The following is a 23866-nucleotide window of genomic DNA, read 5'->3' as shown; positions in this document are numbered from 1 at the left end:
ACCGCTGAGCCAAAGGAACAAAAAGAGAGAAAAATCGCCAAGTGTTGGGAATCTGAAATAGAAAAGAGTGGTAATCATCAGCAGGTCAGCCAGCATTAAAGGAAGCAAGACGAATTAAACTTCGCCGCCGGTCTCTCAACTTCAAATTTGCAGGACTGAGGGGGAATAAGGAAGGGATGTGGGATCCATTGGATCACTCTTGCAAAGGGCCAGCAGAGGTACAATAGCCTGAATGGCCTCCTTCTGTGCTGTTTGATTCTGTGATCTGAGCTCTCAGGAGGGCACCCACTCGAAACATTGATTTCAAGTATTTTCAGTTCCCGATTAAAAGGTGACTGCGTTGACTGAATATGGAGATGCAGAGCCACGACAGAAATTACATCAAGGGAACGTGAACCACTAGAGAAAGCTTTCTTTCTCTTCTATCTGTCTATTTAATGGGATATCAATCTTTTATCTCACTAATGTCTGCCAAATTATAGATCTGTTCATCTTCTTTAAGAATGACGATTGCTGGAATCAAATTACTTGTATTTATTGCATCATCTTGTATATTCAATTCTATATATTAGTGAACAACTACTCAGTGTCATTTACTTCCATCTTCATGGTTCCGCACAACCCTTACTCGCTACACTATTAAAAAGATACTAAAGATATTCCATCCACCAACAATGCAGCCTTCTTTCTGAGAAGCACAAAGCAAACGAGTAACACAATTGAAAATAACAAGTTGATTTCCCTCTACTGTGTTTTTATTGTGTACTTTCTCTGCATAGAGTGATGGCACTCATTATCCTAGCTGTGATTTTTCCTTTCAGTAAGAATAAAAGGTGCTTTATAGTTATTACGAAACTCTCTTCTCTGAGAACGAAAACATGTGTATGATCCAGAGTGGCAACTTGCCTGACCTCCCAGATGGATGCAAAAGATTCAAAAGGCACTATCTGAAGAAGCGCACGGGAGTGATCCCTTGCTAATATTCTACCGTCAACTAACATCACAAGTCCGGATTATCTCGTTATTATCATATCGTTGTCAATTGAAACACGCTGTGTGAAAATAGGTTGTTGTGTCTAGGGGCTGGTTTAGCACAGGGCTAAATCGCTGGCTTTGACAGCAGACCAAGGCAGGCCAGCAGCACGGTTCAATTCCCGTACCAGCCTCTCCGAACAGGCGCCGGAATGTGGGGACTAGGGGCTTTTCACAGTAACTTCATTTGAAGCCTACTTGCGACAATAAGCGATTTTCATTTCATTTATAACAGTGACACCACTTCAAAAGTAGCACAATTTCTGTAATCTGCTTTGGGATGTCCTGAAAGGTGTGTATTTCCCACCTGGTGCTGGTACACGCCATACACTGCGGACCAGGATCTGGGGAATAAAGGATGGTATGAACACTCTGGTTGAGGAAACATCAGGCAGAAAATGCCTGGTGTAGTGTACATGTAAGGAATACAGCATGTCATGACTAGAAGGGAAGTGTGTCATGTGATCCAAGCCCAGCTTTGCTTTTGCCTGTGTGCAGAACACATCGCATACAGCTCTGTTGCTGGTGTCTGCAAACTTTCTATCCATGTGTATGTACCCCCTTTTGTCTCGTCTCAATAAACAAACACACAATGTGTTTACCCAATCCCTTATGAGTGATTGGTGACTGTCTATCATTATAAAACCATGACAACATGACTTGTGCTCACACATAGGTGGCAAGGGGAGGTGGGGAGAGATGAAAATGCCCAGTCCATCACACAAACCTGCCTCCCATCCATTGGTGAGTAGAAGATCTATCATCTCAGCATCGGCTACGCCATCTAGGTCGGATGCTACCATGTCAATCTCAAATCTCTGCTTGAATGCACGCCAGTTGGCACTGAGATTGCCGTGGTACCTGAGCTGCTGAGGAACCAGAATCTCGATCATCTTGCCTGGGTGCTGTTGCTGGTCATCACGGATCTTGCTGAGTTGAACTTTATGGATTCAACAGGCACTACTGGTACCATGATGTGTTATGTACTCTGGGATAACACAGGCTGCAACTTGATGCAGCTTTGACCAAAAGATACTCCAGACTTTTAAGTAAGTTCAATGTGATTTATTGAACCATTAGCACAGTTCTCTATGCGTTCAACTTTCCTGCTAATGTTACTATAGTAACTCAGTCTAACTAGCCAATCTGGTCTAAGCCATGTGGTGGATGTGATGTTTCTGATCTGCCCTTGTCCTACTCTCTAAGTGTCTTTCTATGGAAAGAGAAAGACCATGTGTACCCTGTCCTTATATATGGGTTGTGTAAATGCTCCCTTGTGGTAGTGTCACCTCTGGGTGTCTTGACTGCCCATTGGTCGTGTCCTACTCTATGTGTTCATTAGCTGTATGGCTGCATGTAATGACATCTCCAGTGCTACCTCTAGTGTTTACTTAGTTGTAGTGTATTTACATTAACCCCTTGTGTATTTACAGTGATGCATATCACCACAGTTCCTACATTCCTTTTGAGATCAAATCAATCTACACGTATAGACAATATTTAATTGACTGCACATTGAAGTATGAAAATATTTATATCCATTCTTCTCTTTGTCTTTCTGATAAACAACATCTGCCTTTGGTCATTTTGCATTACTGTCAGTTTCATAGAGAGTGGCATAGAAACCACGTCAGACTGCAGTCATAAACCTTCCAAGCTTCAATCTTAAAATTTGTGACATTAACTGATCCCCTTGTGTGTTCCTGGCTTGCTGCATGTTGATAGATTCCATTATTCTACACATCTAGTTAGTCCATTCAGCTAGCTTTTTAGTACAAGTGATTTGAATATAATCATGATAATTAATAAAGTGGTGGGGCCCAGCTCCTCAATCACTGTCCTAGCAGAAAGGTTGATGGATTTATTCATGAAACTAACTTGAAACTGACACTTTGGTTAATGGAAGAGGAATGTGGCAGCAATGATCCAATGCAGGAAGTACATTGCCATTGTTACAAAGGTATTTCTGTTAGTCCAGTCCTTGGCGGATTTAAAGTGCCTTTTTGACTGAGTATTTTTCTAATTCAGATGTTCAGTTTGTGAAGAGGGTTTTCCGTAAGGAGCACAAGTTTAAAGGCTAGAATCGGGTTTCATGAAGAACTTTGGCAAAGAAACAATCAGTTTAATCGAGGCGTCAGCCAGTTGGATTTACCTATCATTTATGGCGGCACGGTAGCATGTGCTTAGCACTGTTGCTTCATAGCACCAGAATCCCAGGTTCGATTCCCAGCTTGGGCCACTGTCTGTGTGGAGTCTGCATGTTCTCCCTGTGTCTGCGTGGGATTCCTCCGGGGGCTCCGGTTTCCTCCCACAAGTCCCGAAAGACGTGCCATTAGGTGAATTGGACATTCTGAATTCTCCCTCTGTGTACCCGAACAGGCGCTGGAATGTGGCGGCTGGGGGATTTTCACAGTAACTTCATTGCAGTGCTAATCTAAGCCTACTTATGACAATAAAGATTACTATAATTTTATTATATATGTCAGTGATGACAATTAGAATCATAAAAATTATACAGGAGAAGCAGACAGCATGTTGGCCAATCTTATCTATCCCAGCACTGTGAACGAGCTTTCCAATTAGCTCCATTGCCCTGATGTTTTCCCATACCCCTGCAAATCTTTCCCTCCTCAGACCTCCAATTTTCTAGCTTTTGAAAGTTACCAGTGAATCTGCTTCAACCACTTGCACTCTTGTTGTAGGTCGATGGTGTGGGTCAACAGGGCTGATTTCACAGTCTGCTAAACAACTGTGAGGGTCTAAAAATGCGGTGCTGAACTTAGCTCCCTCCCCCCCCCCCCCCCCCCCCCCCCCCCCGCCTGCCTGATCCTGGAAGGGGACAATCAGGATGGTCAGGGAAACATTAAAGCTCGTAAATTAGAATCCCATGAATTATCCAGGAACCCACTGCGAATGTTTGCTATATGGGAGGAATATGCTGCACACTGCTCTTGGAATAGCATGGACAGGTTTTCAGCATGCTCGTGGCCAGAAGGAGCATGTTTCCTATGAAGCTTTTGAATTGCCAAAGATTTGCTGTCATTTCTGGGCACTTTGACTTGCAGACAAGACATAAAGAAGCATTGTGCCAGGAATAAACTCAGAAACCAAAATGTTTCAGCTCGTCAGTACACCTGGAATTGAAATGCAGGACGAGTTTCAATTTGATGTACTTTCTATTGAATGTCTATAATGGAAATTATTTTATTTCTCTGCGAAAGTAATCGCACAGCTTCAGTTGTGTCCCAGAATCCCTCCAACTAATCACACGACTGTGGCGGCACGGTAGCACAGTGGATAGCACAGTTGCTTCACCGCTCCAGGGTCCCTGGTTTGATTCCTGGCTTGGGTTCAATAAATAATTGGGTACTCTAAATTTATAGGAAAAAAAAATTCTAGAAACTGTACAGTGCCAGTGTCCCAGGTTCGATTCCTCGCTGGGTCACTGTCTTGTGCGGAGCTGCACGTTCTCCCCGTGTTTGCGTGGGTTTCCTCCGGGTGCTCCGGTTTCCTCTCACATTCCAAAGATGTGCAGGTTAGGTGGATTGGTCATGTTTAATTGCCCTTAGTGTCCAAAAAGGTTAGATGGGGTTACTGGGTTACGGGGATAGGGTGGAGGTGTGGTACTTGGGTAGGGTGATCTTTCCATGGGCCGGTGCAGACTCGATGGGCCGAATGGCGTCTTTCTGCACTGTAAATTCTATGTCTATGTAACAGAATCAAAGGTCAGCCGATCACTTTGTTGAATTTCAACAAATTGGATTCTACAAACCACTCTCTCTTTACCATTATCATCATGAGCAACGTCTTATGGAGATTAATGAAGGATGATTTTCCTTGCAGATGGCTGGATTTAAGTCACATCTCAGCATTGGCTGTAGGTTCACAGGAAGCTTATGAGCCCTATGCAGGCTCTCCGACAGCATATTTTCTGATTATGATTTTAAAACAACCTGGTATGCAGCAACTGCGATAGTTCCTCGACCATCCCCAAATACTTCTAAATATAAACTTTATAACAAGTAAACAAGTGAAAAAATAAAATGTCAAACTTTCCCATGACATTTTCCAATCTCTCTGATATTAAGTAACATGCTACAGCTTTCATTCACATGCACCCCATTTCATAATCCGATGGTATTCACCACACCCCACCCCCCCCCCCCCCCCCCCCTCCCATCCTGCACCTCAGTAACCAGCCCACCTCAGGAATAATAATAAGTCTGGGTACCTGCAGGCCACAGGCGGAAAGCAACTGGCCCTCAGCACAACGCTTGGATATTCCACTGCCTCGCACTCCTCACACTACCCTAGCTCCATTTCCAAAGTTTCAATCAAACCCAATCCTCTCAATTTCCCAGAGCTTTCTAATTCCTGCCTCAATGTAAGGCAAGCAGGCCCCCTTGCCACCTGTCACCCCCTGCCTTACCCCCAAGGCACAGTCTCAGTCAGATCCAAACACTGCAGGGTCCTGCAGCGCTAAAGATTATCAATAAACGGTGCAGTGACACTCTTTTCCCTAGATATTTAGAGTACCCAATTTCTTTTTCCAATTCAGGGGCAGTTTAGCGTGGCCAATTCACCTAACCTGCACATCTTTGGGTTGTGGGGGTGAAACACAGACAAACACGGGGAGAATGTGCATCCTCCACACGGACAGTGACCTAGGTTCGGGATTGAACCCGGGTCCTCCGTGCCGTAGGCAGCAGTGCTAACCATTGCGCCACCATGTCGCCCCAAATGGTGGAGTGAATCTCAAAGAGTAACGTTAATTCTAGTAACTGTAAAATCGACCACTGAAAGCAGTGTTAGAACATAGAACGTACAGTGCAGAAGGAGGCCATTTGGCCCATCGAGTCTGCACCGACTCACTTAAACCCTCACTTCCACCCTATCCCCATAACCCCTCCTAACTTTTTTGGTCACTAAGGGGCAATTTATCATGGCCAATCCATCTAACCTGCACGCCTTTGGACTGTGGGAAGAAACCAGAGCAAACCCACACAGACACGGGGAGAACGTGCAAACTCGACGCAGACAGTGACCCAGTGGGGAATCGAACCTGGGACCCTGGTGCTGTGAAGCCACAGTGCTATCCACTTGTGCTACCGTGCTGCCCTGTCTGATTATCACATCATAATTACAAAGACACAGAAGACTTCAAGAAATTTATAGTTAAACATTGTTCAAAAATCTACGAAACAAAATCACAAAGCCTAATACGACACAATAATTCCAGAAAGAAAATAAAACGTTGGAAAATTCCAACTCATATATTAGAATTCTGTGACATTTTCGCCAAAAAGGGAAACAGCAAATTAACAGTGACAGAGATTCAAGAAAGAATTAGAACTAAAGTCGGTGTTGTTTTAACTCCCAAAGCAGTTTAAGGATCACAGATGGCAGTGAGTAATAGAGAAAGAGAGACATTCAGTGGAGAATGGAAAACAGGCTTGAAATCAGAGACGTGTTCCTTCAGGAATAAGAGTTCAAAACGAACAAGGAAACGGTTACAGGGTAAAGAAAGTGTTTGGCAATGGTGTGGAAGCTAACTTAATTAACATCAGAATTAAGGCAATCAATATCAATTCCTCAAAACTTTATATGCATCTCCAGTTAAATGAACTGCAAAGATTAATGCCTAGTTGTCCAAATTAGACCATCATATATTTCCAACCAATAGACAATGCCATTAATTTATTAATTAATGTTTGCGCAGTGATGGAAGCTTAATTGTGATTAGCTCGTCATTGCAAGTTCGGATGTGATGAAGGAGTAGAAATCCAAGAACTAAACTAGAAGTCATGCACTTATAATGTAATAAGATGCTGTTACATTAGAATGTCATTGTACTGCCATTTAGTTTAATTGCAAAGCAGTCTGGGGCATGCATGATACAACATACAACAGCATATCTCGTGTGTTAGGTCCCGACCTGATATTCAAGTGGGTTCAAGTTAAGTGGTGTACACACCCTTTCCTAAAGGCCTCGTCACACTGTGGCAAATGCTTTCTGGACTGTTTGGGAGCTTTGAAAACTTTTACTTGGAAGGGAATTCTGCCCATCTCCCTGATAACTTATTCTTTTTTTAAATTCATTTAGTGTACCCAATTCATTTTTTCCAATTAAGGGTCAATTTAGCGTGTCCAATCCACCTACCCTGCACATCTTTGGGTTGTGGGGGCGAAACCCACGCAAACACGGGGAGAATGTGCAAACTCCACATGGACAGTGACCCAGAGCCGGGATCGAACCTGGGACCTCTGTGCTGTAGGCAGCAGTGCTAACCATTGTGCCACCATGTCGCCCCAAATGGTGGAGTGAATCTCAAAGAGTAACGTTAATTCTAGTAACTGTAAAATCTACCACTGAAAGCAGTGTTAGAACATAGAACATACAGTGCAGAAGGAGGCCATTTGGCCCATCGAGTCTGCACCGACTCACTTAAGTGCAAACTCCACACGGACAGTGACCCAGAGCCGGGATCGAATCTGGGACCTCGGCGCCGTGAGACAGCAGGGCTAATCCACTGCGCCACCGTGCTGCCCGATCTCCCTGATAATCTTAACGGTGACCAGAGCAACGGAGCCCTGCTTATCCGCCATTCGCACATACAAAGAGCTACAGTCCCACAGCACTTTGGCCCCCGTCACCCTGAGTTCAGTGCAAGACACATCTGCCAATGTGTCCCAATATGGTGACTACCAGTCCCAAGTCATTGCTGCAGTATTACTGCGACTTCAAATATCATGAAGCTTTGCTTTCCCTCTGTTCTCATTGAACAATTGCAACCCTCCAAACCTGGTATTTCAAACAAGAAAAGTACAATGGAAATAATTGTTCTCTAAATACATGATGGGGCAACATTTTCTGCCTCAATTGCATTGGGTCCTTTGATAAACCATTTCACAGCAGCACTGATTACGCAATGTGTTCCTCGTCAGCAGTGTTTACTCTTGCTAATATGCTGCTAATTTCTTTACTTCTCTTTAATCCCGAGCAATCCAATCCCAGCACAGTTACAGCATGTAGCAGTGCACTCTTATGGCTCCTGTGGAATACACTGCACACCTCTCTCATATCTGTTTACTGATTCCAATTGAAACAGCAACAAAAATCTAGCAAATAATTTAACAGCTTTTGCACAACGTTCTTGCCCATTTGCTGCAGAAAGTGATGTTAAAGTGAAATGGTAAGACATTATTTCTTTGGATGGAATCGACTGAAGATGATTGACTGATTTCTCCAGGGGCACAAATTGCATAGACTGCAGGGGATGATGACAGTGGTGATGTTGTTAGTTGTTAGCATGTACAACTCTCGCTGGACCATTCCCATTGCTGGTTCTTTACATATTACTAAACAATTCCACTGTTATCTATATATAAGAAGTTGCCACGAAAACATTTAGGAATTGGGGTTTGTGATAAAAACTCTTAACGTATATCTCCAAATAAGGGCATGTGATTATGTCTATAAACAACCTTGGCCCCATTGTGTTCTTCAACTGATCATTACTCTTCTACCTCCTCTATTGTTTAAGCTGTCTGTAGGAGTTCCTGAAAAAAACACTTGACACTGTTTCCTTTCAGTAATCACGCTGAAACTCAAGCCTATTCAAGATTTAAATGGAGTTTCCTGGAGGGGAAGGTAAAGTCGCCATCATAGAATTTACAGTGCAGAAGGAGGCCACTTGGCCCGTCAAGTCTGCAACGGCCCTTGGAAAGAGCACCCTGTTTAAACCCATACCTTCAGCCTATCCCTGTCACCCAGTAACCCCACCTAACCTTTCTTGGACACGAAGGGCAATTTAGCTTGGCCAATCCACCTAACCTGCACATCTTTGGACTGTGGGAGGAAACCGGAGCACCCGGAGGAAACCCACGCAGACACGGGGAGAACGTGCAGACTCCGCACATACAGTGTCCCAAGCCGGGAATCGAACCTGGGACCCGGGAGCTGTGACACAACAGTGCTAACCACTGTGCTACCGTGCCGCCCTAGTCCCAGATGACCAGAGACTGCTTTGCTCTTTGAGGGGGAGAGCTGACTGGTGGTGATTTAACCTGAGGATCTCCACACCCCAGGTGAGGGGCAAGGCGGAGAAGGCAGAGCCTTGTACAAGACTCAAGAAAGAAAGTAATTTGATGGGTGATTCTCTCTCTCACCTTTAGCCGCCGACCTCGTCTCCGAAAGCCGCAGCCAGGCCTTTCGCTGCTTGAGGCAATATTATTGCGGCCTCAGTTGTGCCAGCTTGCCTGGGTTGACTGCACACCCCTGCTCCAGCTGATTGTGGGTTTAAGGCCAGTTCTAGGACTTTAGTCAGGCTGACCAACTGTCCTGTATTTTAAGGGATTATCCCCTATTTTGAATGTCTCCCGCCCTCTGAGAGATGCCTTTTGTCCTGCGTTCCTAAGACTACAGGAGACTGATCCTGGCACTCTGTTGAGTGATTTAAGGGGAACTGCAAGTCAGAGAGGTAATAATGTCCTGCCTCCACACGATAAGTTGGACATTTTGGTTGCTTTAAATCACCCCACCCCCCACCACATTCTTCTGGTCGGCATCACCATGGCCCTTCCCAGTCCCACGTGTCAAGGCGTCCCTTATTTTATTTCATAAGAGTTGGTCACCCTGGCTTCACTATATGTTCCAGGCTGATATTCCAGTGCAGTACTAAACAGATTCTGCATGCAAGGTGCTATCCTTCAGAGAAGGGGTTAAGCCTGGGGCTTCTTGAGAGTGTGGCACTGCTTGAGGAGCTGCAGAAAGTTCTCTCCATGTCCTCTTTCATTTAGCATGACCCAAAATAAATCAAGTAGTCATTCACCTCACTGAAAATTATGGGATCTTGCTGCGCACACATGGCTGCAGTGTTTGACTCGTGTAAAATTGATTACATATGAAATGCTTTGGTAGGTTTTGGAGGAACATGATATGGTGATGTATAAACACGGATCAGGGTATTCCTAAACTCTAAACTTGGTTATTCTAAGATTGATATCATGTTGCGGCATATCTACTCTGCAAAAGGAGGCCATTTGGCCCATCGAATATACAATGACCCTCTGAATGTGCTCCTACCTAGGCCCACTCCCCCACCCTATCTTCGTAACCCCACCCTAACCTGCACATTTTTGGACACTGTGGGGCAATTTAGCACAGCCAATCCACCTGACTTTTGGAATATGTGAAAATCCGGAGCACCCAGAGGAAACGTGCAAACTCCACACACCATCAAACACAGGCCCATTGCACTGGATGGCAACAGTGCTAACCACTTGTGCCACCGTGTTGTCTTGTCCCCCACTCACCAATGAGTACAATAGAATTTATCATCTCCTTTATTTCTTTCAATTTGCTGTTCTACATTTTGTCACTTATCAGCTCACATTGGTCTGACAATAAATAAGAAACATTACAGTTTATGAGGCATTGAGTGAGTCCAATAAGAAACTGTCCTGTTGTAATTTGATTTTAAGAACCTTGACTCCACCTTTAAATCCTTTCATGGCCTCTCTCTAATCCAACAATCTCTCCCAGCTGTCCATTCCTGCAGGCAAACTCTTTCCTCGGAAATCCAAGAACAGGGGGCGGGATTTCGTAATCGCCGATTGGGTGGAGAATCCCGTTTGACGCCGAAATCGGAGGTGGCACCTGTGTGACGCAGGGTTTGTATGCTCTGCCCCCTCCAAAATGGCATGGTTATGTCGCGTGCCACACGCCATTGGGACGGCCTTAGCGCGTCACCTGAAGGCCCTCCCCCCCCAATGCTCCGCCCCTGATGGGCTGAGTCCCTGACCACATGGTTGACGTGTGGTCCCAGCCGTCGGGAACCTGGCGTGGCGGCTGCGGACCAGCACCGGCACAGTCGGGCGGGAGTCATGCTGCTGGGCTGGCGGTCAACCACGAGGGCTGGGGGGACTGGTTGGGGTGGGGGTGGGGGTGGGGGGGGGGTGGTCAGCAGGGCACTATCTGGCAGTCGGGTCCGCTCACAGCCAGCGCCATGTTTTACAGCGCGACCACTGCAGGTCATCGCCTTACGCATGCGCGGCCAGGGACCCGGCCATTCTCCAGCCGTTTATATCGTGGGAGCCTGGAGATTTACAAAGCCCGGCTGTTATCCCCTCACCAGTCGCAGGAACATAAAACGCCACAGATCCTCTGCTCCTCAACTCAGAAACGGAGAATCCAGCCCTGGATCTTCAAAGTAAGGTTAGGCTGATCAGAAATGATATGACACAAGACAGAAGTGTGGGGACTCTCTCCCCCTACAGATAAGGCAGAGACAATCGAAACTTTCAACAATTAGGTTGGTAGGTGTTCAAAGTGTCAGGCCATCAAAGGATATGGAGCACAGGTAAATGAATGGAATTGAGTTGCAGATAAGCCATGGTCTAGCAAAATGCCATTGGCTTGAAGGGCTGAATGGCCTATTCCTGTTCCTAATGCTCCTATGTCTGCAGCAATCCTGCTCTAGTACCAAATCAGTCCTGTTCCCCTCACTTTTCTGCTTCAATGTCCCCATGTCGCCTGAGACCCCCATCCCTCAGCGCCCCATCTTTGTCACCCAACTCCCTGTCCTGAAAATGCTCCTGAAAACCCTTCTCTTCTATTACACTGAGCCCCAAATTGCTGTTCCCTCCGCGTCAACTGCCCTGCGAAATGACATCTGTAGGTGAGAGGTCGGGGAGCAAAGGTCAACTGCTGGTTCATTACAGATGGAAGGTAGGGCTGAATTCCATTCTATCTAACTGGCTTTTTACAATATAGCCCCAGATTGGAAAGGGGCGGGATAGCTGCGGGACTGGAACTAAATCTGCCACATACTTCACTGCTGGAACCCAGATCCAATGGTACCACTGTCGATAATTCTGACAAAAAATAAGTTGTTTAACAAGTAGCTTTTTGAGTAGCAATGGCCCAAAGATGGGGCTCGAGTTCACTGTCGATTGTCAGGTCAAACAGATTTTGGTATATATTCATAGTCCAAATGTTTCTATTATACGGCATTATAATCGTTATTTTTTTTAAAGAATAAAATATTTTTAAACAGTTCATGTTCAAAATAACATGCAATTACAGTGAGCTGAAGGCGTGTACCAGAATGACCCGGGGGCATTTGCTGGGAGAAATAATTGCTCAGGTTTTGAAATTGAACCCGGCCGGGAAGGATTGTTAACTGACTAATCCGGATTTTAAATGCGTGTTCTGGGCTTGTGTTAGCGACCAGAATCTTGACCGATTACTTCTCCCTAACTCAAGGGGTAAATGGTGAGAAATCGGCCAGCGCCAGCCCCAGTAATCCTTGCAGCCAGTCAGCCTGAGCGCCTTCGCTTTTCATATTTTCGGGAGTGGAAACGCCCTGAGCAAAACAGGTTAAGAAAATAAACAACAACAAAAACTGCCCTGGCAACAGCTTCTTATCGGCCAAATGGACCAACTTCCTGCTGCAAATCCCTTCATTGCCATTCAGATTATAAAACGGGAGCAAACTCTAACTAACCTGAGGTGACGAAGTGAGGGGGTCTTGCCGGGAGTGGTGGGGATGATAGTTCGACATTACTCGATAGTTTAAAGGGTTCAGCGTGACAGATATTGCACTGCACCAGGACCCTGTGTGAATGCCAGTGTGTGTAATGTGTGTGAATGTCAGTGTGTTTATGTGTGCATGTGTGAATATCTGTATGTGTGTAAATGTCCATGTGCATATGCGCGTGAAAGTCAGTGTGTATGTGTGAATGTCAGTGTGTATGTGTGTGTGAATATCAGTGTTTATGTGTATGTGTGTGAATGTCAGTGTGTATATGTATGTGTGTGAATATCAGTGTGTGTGTGTGAATTTCAGTGTTTATGTGTATGTGTGTAAATATCAGTGTATGTATGTGTGTGAATATCAGTGTGTGTGAATTTCAGTGGTAATGTGTGAATGTCAGTGTTTATGTGTGAATATCAGTGTGTGTGTGAATGTCAGTGTTTATGTGTGAATATCAGTGTGTGTGTGAATGTCAGTGTTTATGTGTGAATATCAGTGTATGTGTGAATGTCAGTGTTAATGTGTATGTGTGTGAATATCAGTGTGTGAATGTCAGTGTTTATGTGTATGTGAATGTCAGTGTTTATGTGTATGTGTGTGAATATCAGTGTGTGAATGTCAGTGTGTATATGTATGTGTGTGAATATCAGTGTGTATATGTATGTGTGTGAATGTCAGTGTGTATATGTATGTGTGTGAATATCAGTGTGTGTGTGAATTTCAGTGAGTATGTGTGAATGTCAGTGTTTATGTGTATGGGTGTGAATGTCAGTGTGTGAATATCAGTGTGTGTGTGAATTTCAGTGGGTATGTGTGAATGTCAGTGTTTATGTGTATGGGTGTGAATGTCAGTGTGTGTGTGAATTTCAGTGGGTATGTGTGAATGTCAGTGTTTATGTGTATGTGAGTGAATGTCAGTGTATATTGTGTGAATGTCAGTGCGTATGTGAATGTCAGTGTGTATTTGTGTGAATGTGTGTCTGAATGTCAGTGTTTACGTATATATGTGTGTGTGTGCATGTGAATATGTGTGTGTGCATGTGAATGTCAGTGTGCGTGTGCAGGTCAGTGTTTATGTGTATATGTGTGTGTGCATGTGGATGTCAGTGTGCGTGTGCAGGTCAGTGTTTATGTGTATATGTATGAGTGTGCGTGCATGTGAAGTCAGTGTGTTTGAACCTCAGTGTTTAAGTGTATATATGTGTGTGTATGTGAATATCAGGTGTGTCTGTGTGAATGTCAGTGTATATGCATGTGTGTGTCTGTTAGTGTACATGTATGTATGTGTGTGTGTCTACACCGGTGTACACGTGTGTGAGAACAAACATTATAATTATAAAAGAGACTTAAATGCAAAAAAACACAAAGCTCCCTTTTATTCTGAACTCACATTGGTAAATATAGGGTAAAACAGAAATAGTCCACAGGATCGCTGTACAGATAACCCACACCCAGGTGCACAGTCCTCCCTACACCCAGGTGCACAGTCCTCCCTTACACCCAGGTGCACATTCCTCCCTTACACCCAGGTGCACAGTCCTCCCTTACACCCAGGGTCACAGTCCTCCCTACACCCAGGTGCACAGTCCTCCCTACACCCAGGTGCACAGTCCTCCTTACACCCAGGTGCACAGTCCTCCCTTACACCCAGGTGCACAGTCCTCCCTTACACCCAGGTGCACAGTCCTCCCTACACCCAGGTGCACAGTCCTCCCTTACACCCAGGGTCACAGTCCTCCCTACACCCAGGTGCACAGTCCTCCCTTACACCCAGGTGCACAGTCCTCCCTTACACCTTTTGCCGGCGGTTGCCTCGGCACAGGATCTTTTTGAAGGCTTTCCTGAAGTCATGGTTGAAGATGGTGTAAATGAGCGGGTTGAGGGAGCTGTTGCAGTATCCGAACCAGAAGAAGAATTTAAAAAGTGTGGGGGGAACGGGGCAGAGGTCGGGGCAGATGGCGGTGAGGGAGTAGGTGAAGAAGAATGGGAACCAGCAGACGACAAACACGCCGATCACCACGGACAGCACAAAGGTGAACCTTTTCTCGCGGTTCTGGCGTCCCTTCCAGCGGCCTCCCTTGGCGGTGCCCATGTCCTCAGCCCTGACCAGGCTGCTCACCACCTTGCCCCGCACAGACTGCACTTTGCCCCTGGCTTTGGGCGGCTGCGCCCTCTTCCTCTTGCCCTTGCAGTGGGCGCCCTGGTGCTCGGAGGAGGAGGACTCCTCGCCATCGAAGCCGTTCGCCTCTGCTGCCTGGGTGCCGTTCTGCTCGCCGTTCATGGCTTTGGGAGACTGGCGGAGGCCGTTCTGTCGGTGCTCGGGGTCCCCTGCCCTCTGCTTGCCCGGGGGGTGCCTGGTCCTTAACTTGGCGATCTGGTAAATCCGGACATACACCAGGATCATGATAATACAGGGGGCGAAGAAGGAGCCGATACAGGAGGAGATGATGTACCAGACCTCAGTATTAATCTCACACTCAGGGTTGTGCTCGGAATGTTGCTTGTTCCCGTTGGTGATGAGGGGAGGGAAGGAGATGACTGCAGCCATCACCCACACGGTCACAATGATGCATTTGATCCGCTTGGGGGTTCTCTTCAAGTTGTATTCTATGGCCTGAGTGATGGACCAGTATCTGTCCAGGCTGATGGCACACAGATGGGCGATGGAAGCGGTGCAGAACAGAACGTCCAGCGCCAAGTGGATCTCGCACCAAACTTCCCCAAAGTACCAGTAGCCCATCAGCTCCTTGGCCAGAGAGAAAGGCATCACCAGGGTGGCCACCAGGATATCTGCCGCCGCCAGCGACACCAGGAAGAGGTTCTGGGGAGCCCTGAGCCCCCGGCTGGTGAGCACAGCGATCATCACCAGCACATTGCCGAAGATGGTCACCATCATGATCAGGCTGACCACCGCTGTGAAGGCGATTGCTGCCTGCAGCGTGTACCCCTGAGGCTCGGAGCTGTTCGAGCTCCTGTTGTAGCTGCTGCCTGCCAAATCCTCGCCCATGGTGCCCTCCATCCCACACCTCCCTCTCAGTCTCAACCCATCAGTCTGCAAAACACAGAGGGACACATCACTCACAGACACACACAACACCCGGCTGGCAAAGTCACTGCAGGCTGTCGTCCATCGCTCCCATCCTGGGTCCGGAGAGTTACGCCGTCCCGGGGCTCGGCACACTGCTGGCTGCCTGCCTCGCTGGCTGGAGGCTCGGAGCTGAGGCTGGGGTAGCTGCTGGAGCTGCAACTGGAGCTGCTGGTGGGGCTGCTGCTGGAGCTGCTGGTGCTGTCGGAGCTGCTGCTGGAGCTGCTGGAGTTGCTGCTGCTGGAGTTGCTGCTGCTGGAGCTGTTGGAGTTGTTGCTGGAGCTGTTGGAGTTGCTGCTGCTGGAGCTGTTGGAGTTGCTGCTGGAGCTGTTGGAGTTGCTGCTGCTGGAGCTGTTGGAGTTGCTGCTGTTGGAGTTGCTGCTGCTGGAGCTGTTGGAGTTGCTGCTGCTGGAGCTGTTGGAGTTGCTGCTGGAGCTGTTGGAGTTGCTGCAGTTGGAGTTGCTGCTGCTGGGACAGTGCAGCTCCAGGAGCGTAGCGGAGACAGCACAGACTGAAAACCTCTCTCTCTCACTGCCGTCCAGCTTCCCCCTTTTATAGGCAGGATCTGTTCCCGGGCACCACGTGGTTTCATTGGTTGCGTTCAAAAGCTGGAGAGTGGGACGGAGGGGGAGGGACTCGATTCTCTGCTACCTGAGAGAGAGAGAGAGTCAGTCAGTCAGTGCCTGTGCAGCCTGTCCACCTTCAGCATCCTGCACACTTTCCAGCTGTCTGTCTCGCTTGCTGTGAACTCGACCCATCACATTAGTCTCAAACAGCCAGGGCAGCGTTTCAATCCTCTGCAGTGAGGCAGGCTTTTGTTAAAGAAGCCATAACGCCGTATGGGGGGGGGGGGGGGGGGGGGTGTAACCTGGGACTCCAGTGCCGGTGTTGCTGTGGTGAATGGTTCTGTAACTCCAGCCTCTCTCTCTGTGCTCATTAGACTGGACCGTGGGAAGTACAGGAGTGACTCTGTATTAACCTCGGAGTCTCTGTCACAGCTCTGTATTAAAAACACGCAGCAAGTTACCAGCAGAAATTCTGTGTCGTGGATATCAGTGACAATCCTGACGGTCGGAGTGTGTTGAAAATCGATTTGGCCCCAAGTGCAGGACAGAAGCAATATAAAACAGTGGGGGAGTAAATCAGTCCCACTTCAGCGAGCCTCTAATTCACAATACACACTATCTGAGTTTATATAACGACAGGTCTACAGTGGACAATTGGCACTGGTCAAACGAATGGGGAATTGATAAGAAGGCTGGATCTGTATGGAGCATATCCACATGTGGCCCGTAATAGAATTCCTAATGAATCTGTAACATTGCCCGCCATCTAATGTAGCGACTCCATGACAATCGTGTCCCCAAAGCAATAGTCCAATTGATTATTCGGGGCTCCATCTGTCAATTCTAATACAATTCTGATTTCACTCTTTACCTTCTTCCTCTGGTGGGGGTGGGGGGTAGGGGGTAGCTCGGTGAGACTCGCCCTGGGGGTCAGTGAGGAGTTAACTATTGGGGAAAGTTTCTGTAAATTGTCAGTTGTACATCTCTATCCCTGTTCTTGGAAATACGCCAGGCTGAGAGGGGCCAGCAGGGAATGGCAGCCTGTCCCTCTGCCTCTGCTTTCGCAATACTTTTGGACCGGTGCAAGCCTTCTTGAGACAGGGTTGTTGTACAGGACGCTTTCTGGGTCTGTGCACTTACATCGCGCTGGTTCTGTTAATTCCTTTAGATGAAATGGGATTAGATTCAGGGTAAGGAGCTGAATTCCCATTCTAAAGACATACATGCTGTGCTTGTTGATGGGGATTCTTATCTCCACGCTGGACCCCTTTACAAACCGGTCATCCTACAATTACCCCTTCCTGGCTCCCGGCCAATGCTATCATTGCAGTGCCCCTGTTGGGGAGACAGTGTAATTACAGAACGGGAACTTCTTTTAAAATAGTTTCGTGGACCTGTGATAACGATCTACTGAACACAGTTAACCTATAAGAACTCGAGTGGAGGAGAATTATAGAAATGCTTACACTGAATCTAAAAGATGTATAGTGTGCTTGAAGAACGCTTTATAAAATATGTTACTATTCTAAATAGTAAGAAGTCTGACAACACCAGGTTAAAGTCCAACATGTTTGTTTCAAACACGAGCTTTCAGAGCACTGCTCCTTCCTCGGGTGAATGCTCTGAAAGCTCGTGTTTGAAACAAACCTGTTGGACTTTAACCTGATGTTGTAAGACTTCTTCCTGTGCTCACCCCAGTCCAACGCCGGCATCTCCACATCATTCTAAATAGTGCATCTGAAAATGCACTGCATTAAGTAAAATCACCAAATTCCGTATCTCTAACAATCCAGTCAATCGACATAGCGAGTTATTATAGGGGTGTAATGTGCCTGTAAGTTAGGAAAACAGTTAGTTTTAAGGGATTCATATCAAAAATAAAGTATGGATTTTGGTGGGTTTAATTTAATGTTTCTGTGTCTGGAAGGGACATATAGATGTTTGTGTGTGTGTGTTGGAGAGGGGGGTAATTTCAGTTCCAACTCGGATTCCAGTGTGACAGAGAGAACTACCACATGTGAAGAGTAAATATGCTCGACAACTAGGGGCCATTGTAAGGGGAAAAAAATCCTTTGTTCTTTAGATTTAGCTGGAAGCTAAAAGTTGCAGATAGACAGCCAGAGAGGGAACAGCTCCCACACTCAGCTAAAGGCTGTGGTTTTAGAAAGCTGACGTAGGATCATCTCTCTCAGCTTTACTATAAGAAAAATCATGCAATGGAGTTCAAGGTTGAGCCTTCACGAATAACCTGAGCCGGTACGGGAATTAAACCCACGCTACGTGGCCTTGCTCTGCATTGTGAACCAACCGCCTAGTCAACTAAGCTAAACTGCCCCCATTGGATTAATGGAGTAATAGTTATCTAAAGAGCAGCTAGTTCAAGGAATTATAGAAATGAAAAGAAGTTTCCAGGTGGCCAAAGGTTAAAGGTACAAGAACGGAAGGCTGTTCAGTAAAGGCAAACAGAGTTCAGAGGTTGAGATGCCAGAAAAACAACTGAAATCATTTTCGGGTTTGTGAGATTGTATTTCAGTGAATTGAAATATCTGTGGTAAGTGAATTGAAATAACCGTGGAAATTACTGACTGTAAAATCAATCAAGGCAAAGAAATTCTTAGTGGGGTTGGTGTAAAACCTGGAGTTGATTTGCTGGACGAAGTGGAGTGGAAACTCTGTTCAAAAACGTCCTTTGAAAAAGGTGGATGGATTTTGGAATGCAACTTGCTAATGGCAAATCTTATTATGAGAGAAGATTTAAAAGCATGTTTTGGGAGTGGAGTTTGGAAACTTTCATGTGACAATCACCCATGGAAACCCTTAGGATAAATCCCGGACACTAACGTGGGTTCAGAGTGGAAAGAGTATATGAACACAGACAATCTGTGTGTTTTAAAAAAGGACTTTGTGACAATGAGAAAGTTAGCATAGCCAATCCACCTAACGTGTACATCTTTGGGCTGTGGGAGGAAACCCGGAGGAAACTCAGGCAGACATGGGAAGAAAGTACAAACTCCACACAGACAGTGTCATCCATATTAATCTTAAAACCTGTGTGTAATTGTTAACCTGAGGGAGGAGTAAAGGAGTATAGTATTATAATCCAATTTTCCATATGCAATAAAGGTTTTTTTTGGTGTTAAGCTACTTAGTGGTCCTGTGACTCTATTCCACCACATTTGATAAATAAAATTACTGGGTGAGATTCTCCGTTGGCCGACGGCAAAATTGGGAATCGGGTGGAGAATAACTCCTGATGCCAAAATCACTCAGGTGCCGGTTTGATGCCGAATCGGATGCTCCGCCTGCTTGAAAATAGCATAATTGCGACGCACGGCATGCGTAGTTGCAACCGTGTTTGCATCTCATTAGCGGGCCCCACCACGATGCTCCGCCTCCAATGGGCCGAGTTTCCGACGGCGCGGTCCACGTGTGCTCTCAACAATTGTGAACCTGGTGTGGTGACTGCGGAGAGAGAGAGAGAGGGCGTACGAACAGTGTCCAACACTGCCGTACTTCGCCGACCTTTATGACGATGACCAGGGGGCATCTTCCAGGGCTGTGGCCAGGAGGTGAGCTATGGGGTTCGGGGTGGATGGGGACGCGGTCCAGCACAACCAGTGCCATCTTTTCGGCCATGATCGATGTGCGTATGGCGGTGTATAGTCCATGCACAGCTGCAGCTTGTCAGCCCTGCATGTGTCCATCACGGACCTGGTGAATCCCGCACCATTTTTCATGTGTTCTGCTAGTGTTCCACACGGCCCCAGTGCTAGCCCCTCACCGGTAGCAGAATCGGTGCGGGTTTTCCGCCGATTGTTCTGATGTGGAACTTCATGACTCAGGAACGGAGAATCCAGCCCAATGTCCTTTGAGCCAGGGTTCCATTCTGGGATCTTACCGTCCAGTTAGAACATCAACCGGGATCACAGCCGTACCCAGTAAGTAACAATGAGTGTAACAAATGTTCATACTCTGTGTAAGAAGGACATTTGTCAACATTGTACTGACAGTGAGTCTATACAACAAATCTGTGTAATGGCTATATGATATGCGCTGGTTTATATTTATATGGTGTATACTGTATATGATAGTTATCGGTATGGTGTGTACTGTATGATATCTACTGGTGTGTATTGGCATGGTATATATTGGTAAAGTGTGTGCTTCGTGTGGTATGTACTGGTATATATTGGGAAAGTGTGCACTGTGCATGGTATGTGCTGGTATATACTGGTATGTTGTGTGCTCTGCGTGGTAGGTGCTCAGATATACTGGGACAGTGTATGTTGTGTGTGGTATGTAGTGGTATATACTGAGATAGTGTGTATTGGGTATGGTATGCACTTATATTTAGTGCTATAGGGTGTGCTGTGTGTGGTATGTACTGGTATATACTGGGATGGTGTGTCCTGTGGGTACTATGAAATGAAATGAAAATGAAAATCGCTTATTGTCACGAGTAGGCTTCAATGAAGTTACTGTGAAAAGCCCCTAGTCGCCACATTCCAGCGCCTGTTCGGGGAGGCTGTTACGGGAATTGAACCGTGCTACTGGCCTGCTTGGTCTGCTTTCAAAGCCAGCGATTTAGCCCTGTGCTAAACAGCCCCAATACTGTGCATTAGATGTGCTGGCAAATACTGGTATTGTGTGTGCTGTTTGTGGTATGTACTGGTATATGCTGGTATAGTGTGTGCTCTGCGTGGTATGTATTGGTATATACTGGGGTAGTGTGCTGTGTGTGATATGTACTTGCATATACTGGGATAGTGTGCACTGTATGTGGTATGTGCTGGTAAATACTGATATAATGTGCACTTTGTGTGGTATGTGGTGGTAAATACAGATATAGTGCATCCTGTGTGTGGCATGTACTGGTATATACAGGGATAGTGTGCTGTGTGTGACATGCACTGGTATATACAGGGATAGTGTGCATTCTGTGTGATATGTGCCAGTAAATATTGGTATAGTGTGTGCTGTGTGTGATATGTACTCGTATATACTGGGATAATGTGCACTGTGTGGGGTATGTGCTGGTAAATACTGGTATAGTGTGTGGCATGTACTAGTGTATATTGGGATAGCGTGCACAGTGTGGTATGTAGTGGTAAATACTGGTATAGTCTGCTGTGTAATATATGTACTGGTGTATACTTTGATAATTTGCACTGTGTGTGATATGTAGTTGTAAATACTGGTATAGTCTGCTGTGTAGTATATGTATTGGTATATACTGCGATAGTTTGCACTGTGTGTGGTAAAGTACTGGTAAATACTGTTATAGTCTGCTGTGTATATGGTATGTACTGGTATATACTGGTGTAGTGTGTGCTGTGTCTGGTGTGTACTGGTATATACTAGTACAGTGTGTGCTCTGTGTGGTATGTACTGGTGTATACTGGGATAGTGTGTATTGTGTGTGGTATGTACTGGTGTATACTGGTTTAGTGTCTACTGTGTGTAGTATGTACTGGAATATGCTGAGATAGTGTGCACTGTGAATGGTTAGTACTGGTATATTCTGGTATAGTCTGTGCTGTGTGTGGTATGTACTGGTAATACTCGGATAGTGACTGCTGTGTGTGGTATATATTGGCATATACTGGAATAGGTGTGCTGTATCTGATATGTACTGTTATATAGTGGTATAGTGTGTGCTGTGTATGGTGTGTATTGTTATCGACTGGGATAGTGTGTCCCATGTGTGGTATGTACTGTATGTACTGGGATGGAGTGTGCTGTGTGTGGTATTTATTGGCATACACTGGTGCAATGCACACTTTGTGTGGTACGTACTACTATATACTGGTACAGAATACTGGTATAATTGTGACAGTTAATAAACACAGTGAGCTCTCTATTTTCCAGTTGAGTTGTGACATATTATTCACAGTGAACACTCCATAATCCGGTTTAGTTGTGACAGATCATTCACACAGTGAGCATTCTATAATCCAGTTTAATTGTAGGAGATTATTCACACAGTGAGCTCACTATAATCCGATTAATAGTGACACATTATTCACACAGTGAACGCTCTATAATCTTATTTTATTCTGACAGATTATTTACACAGTGAACTCTCTATGATCCAAGTTAATTCTCACAGGTTATTCACATAGTGAGCACTCTATAATCCAGTTTAATTGTGACAGATTATTCACACAGTGAGCTCTCTATGATCCAGTTTAATTGTGGCAGATTATTCACATAGTGAGCTCTCAGTAATAAATGTAATTGCGACAGATTATTCACACAGTGAGCTCTCTATGATCCAGTTTAATTGTGGCAGATTATTCACATAGTGAGCTCTCTGTAATAAATTAAATTGTGACAGACTGTTCACATAGTGAGCTCTCTGTAATAAATTTAATTGTGACACATTATTCACATAGTGAGCTCTCTATAATCCAGTTTAATTGTGACAGATCATTCACATAGTGAGCTCTCTAATAAATTTAATTGTGACAGATTATTCACATAGTGAGCCCTCTATAATCAATTTAATTATGAAAGATTATTCACAGTGTGTTTCCTATAATCCTATTTAACCTATTTGAATTTGCTGTAATCCAGTTTAATTGTGACAGATTATTTACACAGGGAGCTCTCTATAATCCAGTTTAATTGTGACAGATTATTTACACAGGGAGCTCTCTATAATCCAGTTTAATTGTGACAGATTATTCACACAGTGAGCTCTCTATAATTCAGTTTGTAACTGATTGTTCACCTTGTGAGCTCTCCATAATCAATTTAACTGTGACAGTTTACTCACATAGTGAGCTCTCTCTAATCATTTTAATTGTGACAGATAATTCATATAGAGCTCTCTATAATAAATTTAATTGTGACATATTATTCACATAGTGAGCTCACAAGAATCAATTTAATTGTGACAGATTATTCACACAGTGATCTCTCTACAATCTGGTGTAATTGTGACAAATTATTCCCAGAGTGAACTCTCTATACTGCAGTTTAATTGTGACATATTATTCATAGTGAATTAACGATAAACTGGTTTAATTGTGACAGATTATCCACACAGTGTGTTCCCTATAATCCTATTTAACCTATTTGAATTTGCTGTAATCCAGTTTAAATGTGACAGATTATTTACACAGGGAGCTCTCTATAATCCAGTTTAGTTGTGACAGATTATTCCTAGTGAACTCTCTATATTCCAGTGTAATTGTGACAGATTATTCACACAGTGAGCTCTCTATAATATGGTTTAACTGTGACAAACTATTCACAGAGTGTGCTCCCAATAATCCTATTTAATACTGACAGATGTTCACACAATGAATTTGCTGTAATTCATTTTAATTGTGACAGATTATTCACACAGTGAGCTCTCTATAATCCAGTTTAATTGTGACAGATTATTGACACAATGAGCTCTCTATAATCCTGTTTAATATAGACATATTATGTACACATGAACTCTCTGTAATCCGCTCTAATTGTGACAGATTATTCACACAGTGAGCTCTCTATATTCCAGTGTAATTGTTACAGATTATTCACACAGTGAACTCTCTATAATCCTGTTTAATATAGACATATTATGTACACATGAACTCTCTGTAATCCGCTTTAATTTGGACAAATTATTCACACAGTGAGCTCTCTATAATCCA

General features: G+C 45.1%; 1 protein-coding gene across 1 annotated transcript; it reads right to left on the bottom strand.

The window, feature by feature from the left end:
- Positions 1 to 13783: 13783 nt before the first annotated feature.
- adra2a (adrenoceptor alpha 2A) lies at positions 13784 to 15654 on the bottom strand. The gene is made up of 2 exons (XM_038773328.1): positions 14315 to 15654; positions 13784 to 14143 (listed from the first exon to the last, which is right to left on the bottom strand). The coding sequence occupies exon 1, from the start codon at positions 15586 to 15588 to the stop codon at positions 14359 to 14361; it is 1230 nt and encodes a 409-aa protein (XP_038629256.1). The 5' UTR covers positions 15589 to 15654; the 3' UTR covers positions 13784 to 14143; positions 14315 to 14358.
- Positions 15655 to 23866: the final 8212 nt, after the last annotated feature.

Source organism: Scyliorhinus canicula, chromosome 16 (genome assembly GCF_902713615.1).
Source record: "Scyliorhinus canicula chromosome 16, sScyCan1.1, whole genome shotgun sequence".
In the NCBI taxonomy this organism is placed as follows: Eukaryota; Metazoa; Chordata; class Chondrichthyes; order Carcharhiniformes; family Scyliorhinidae; genus Scyliorhinus; species Scyliorhinus canicula.
The sequence above is the reverse complement of the archived record's forward strand: the minus strand, read 5'-3'. Positions and strand labels throughout refer to the sequence as shown.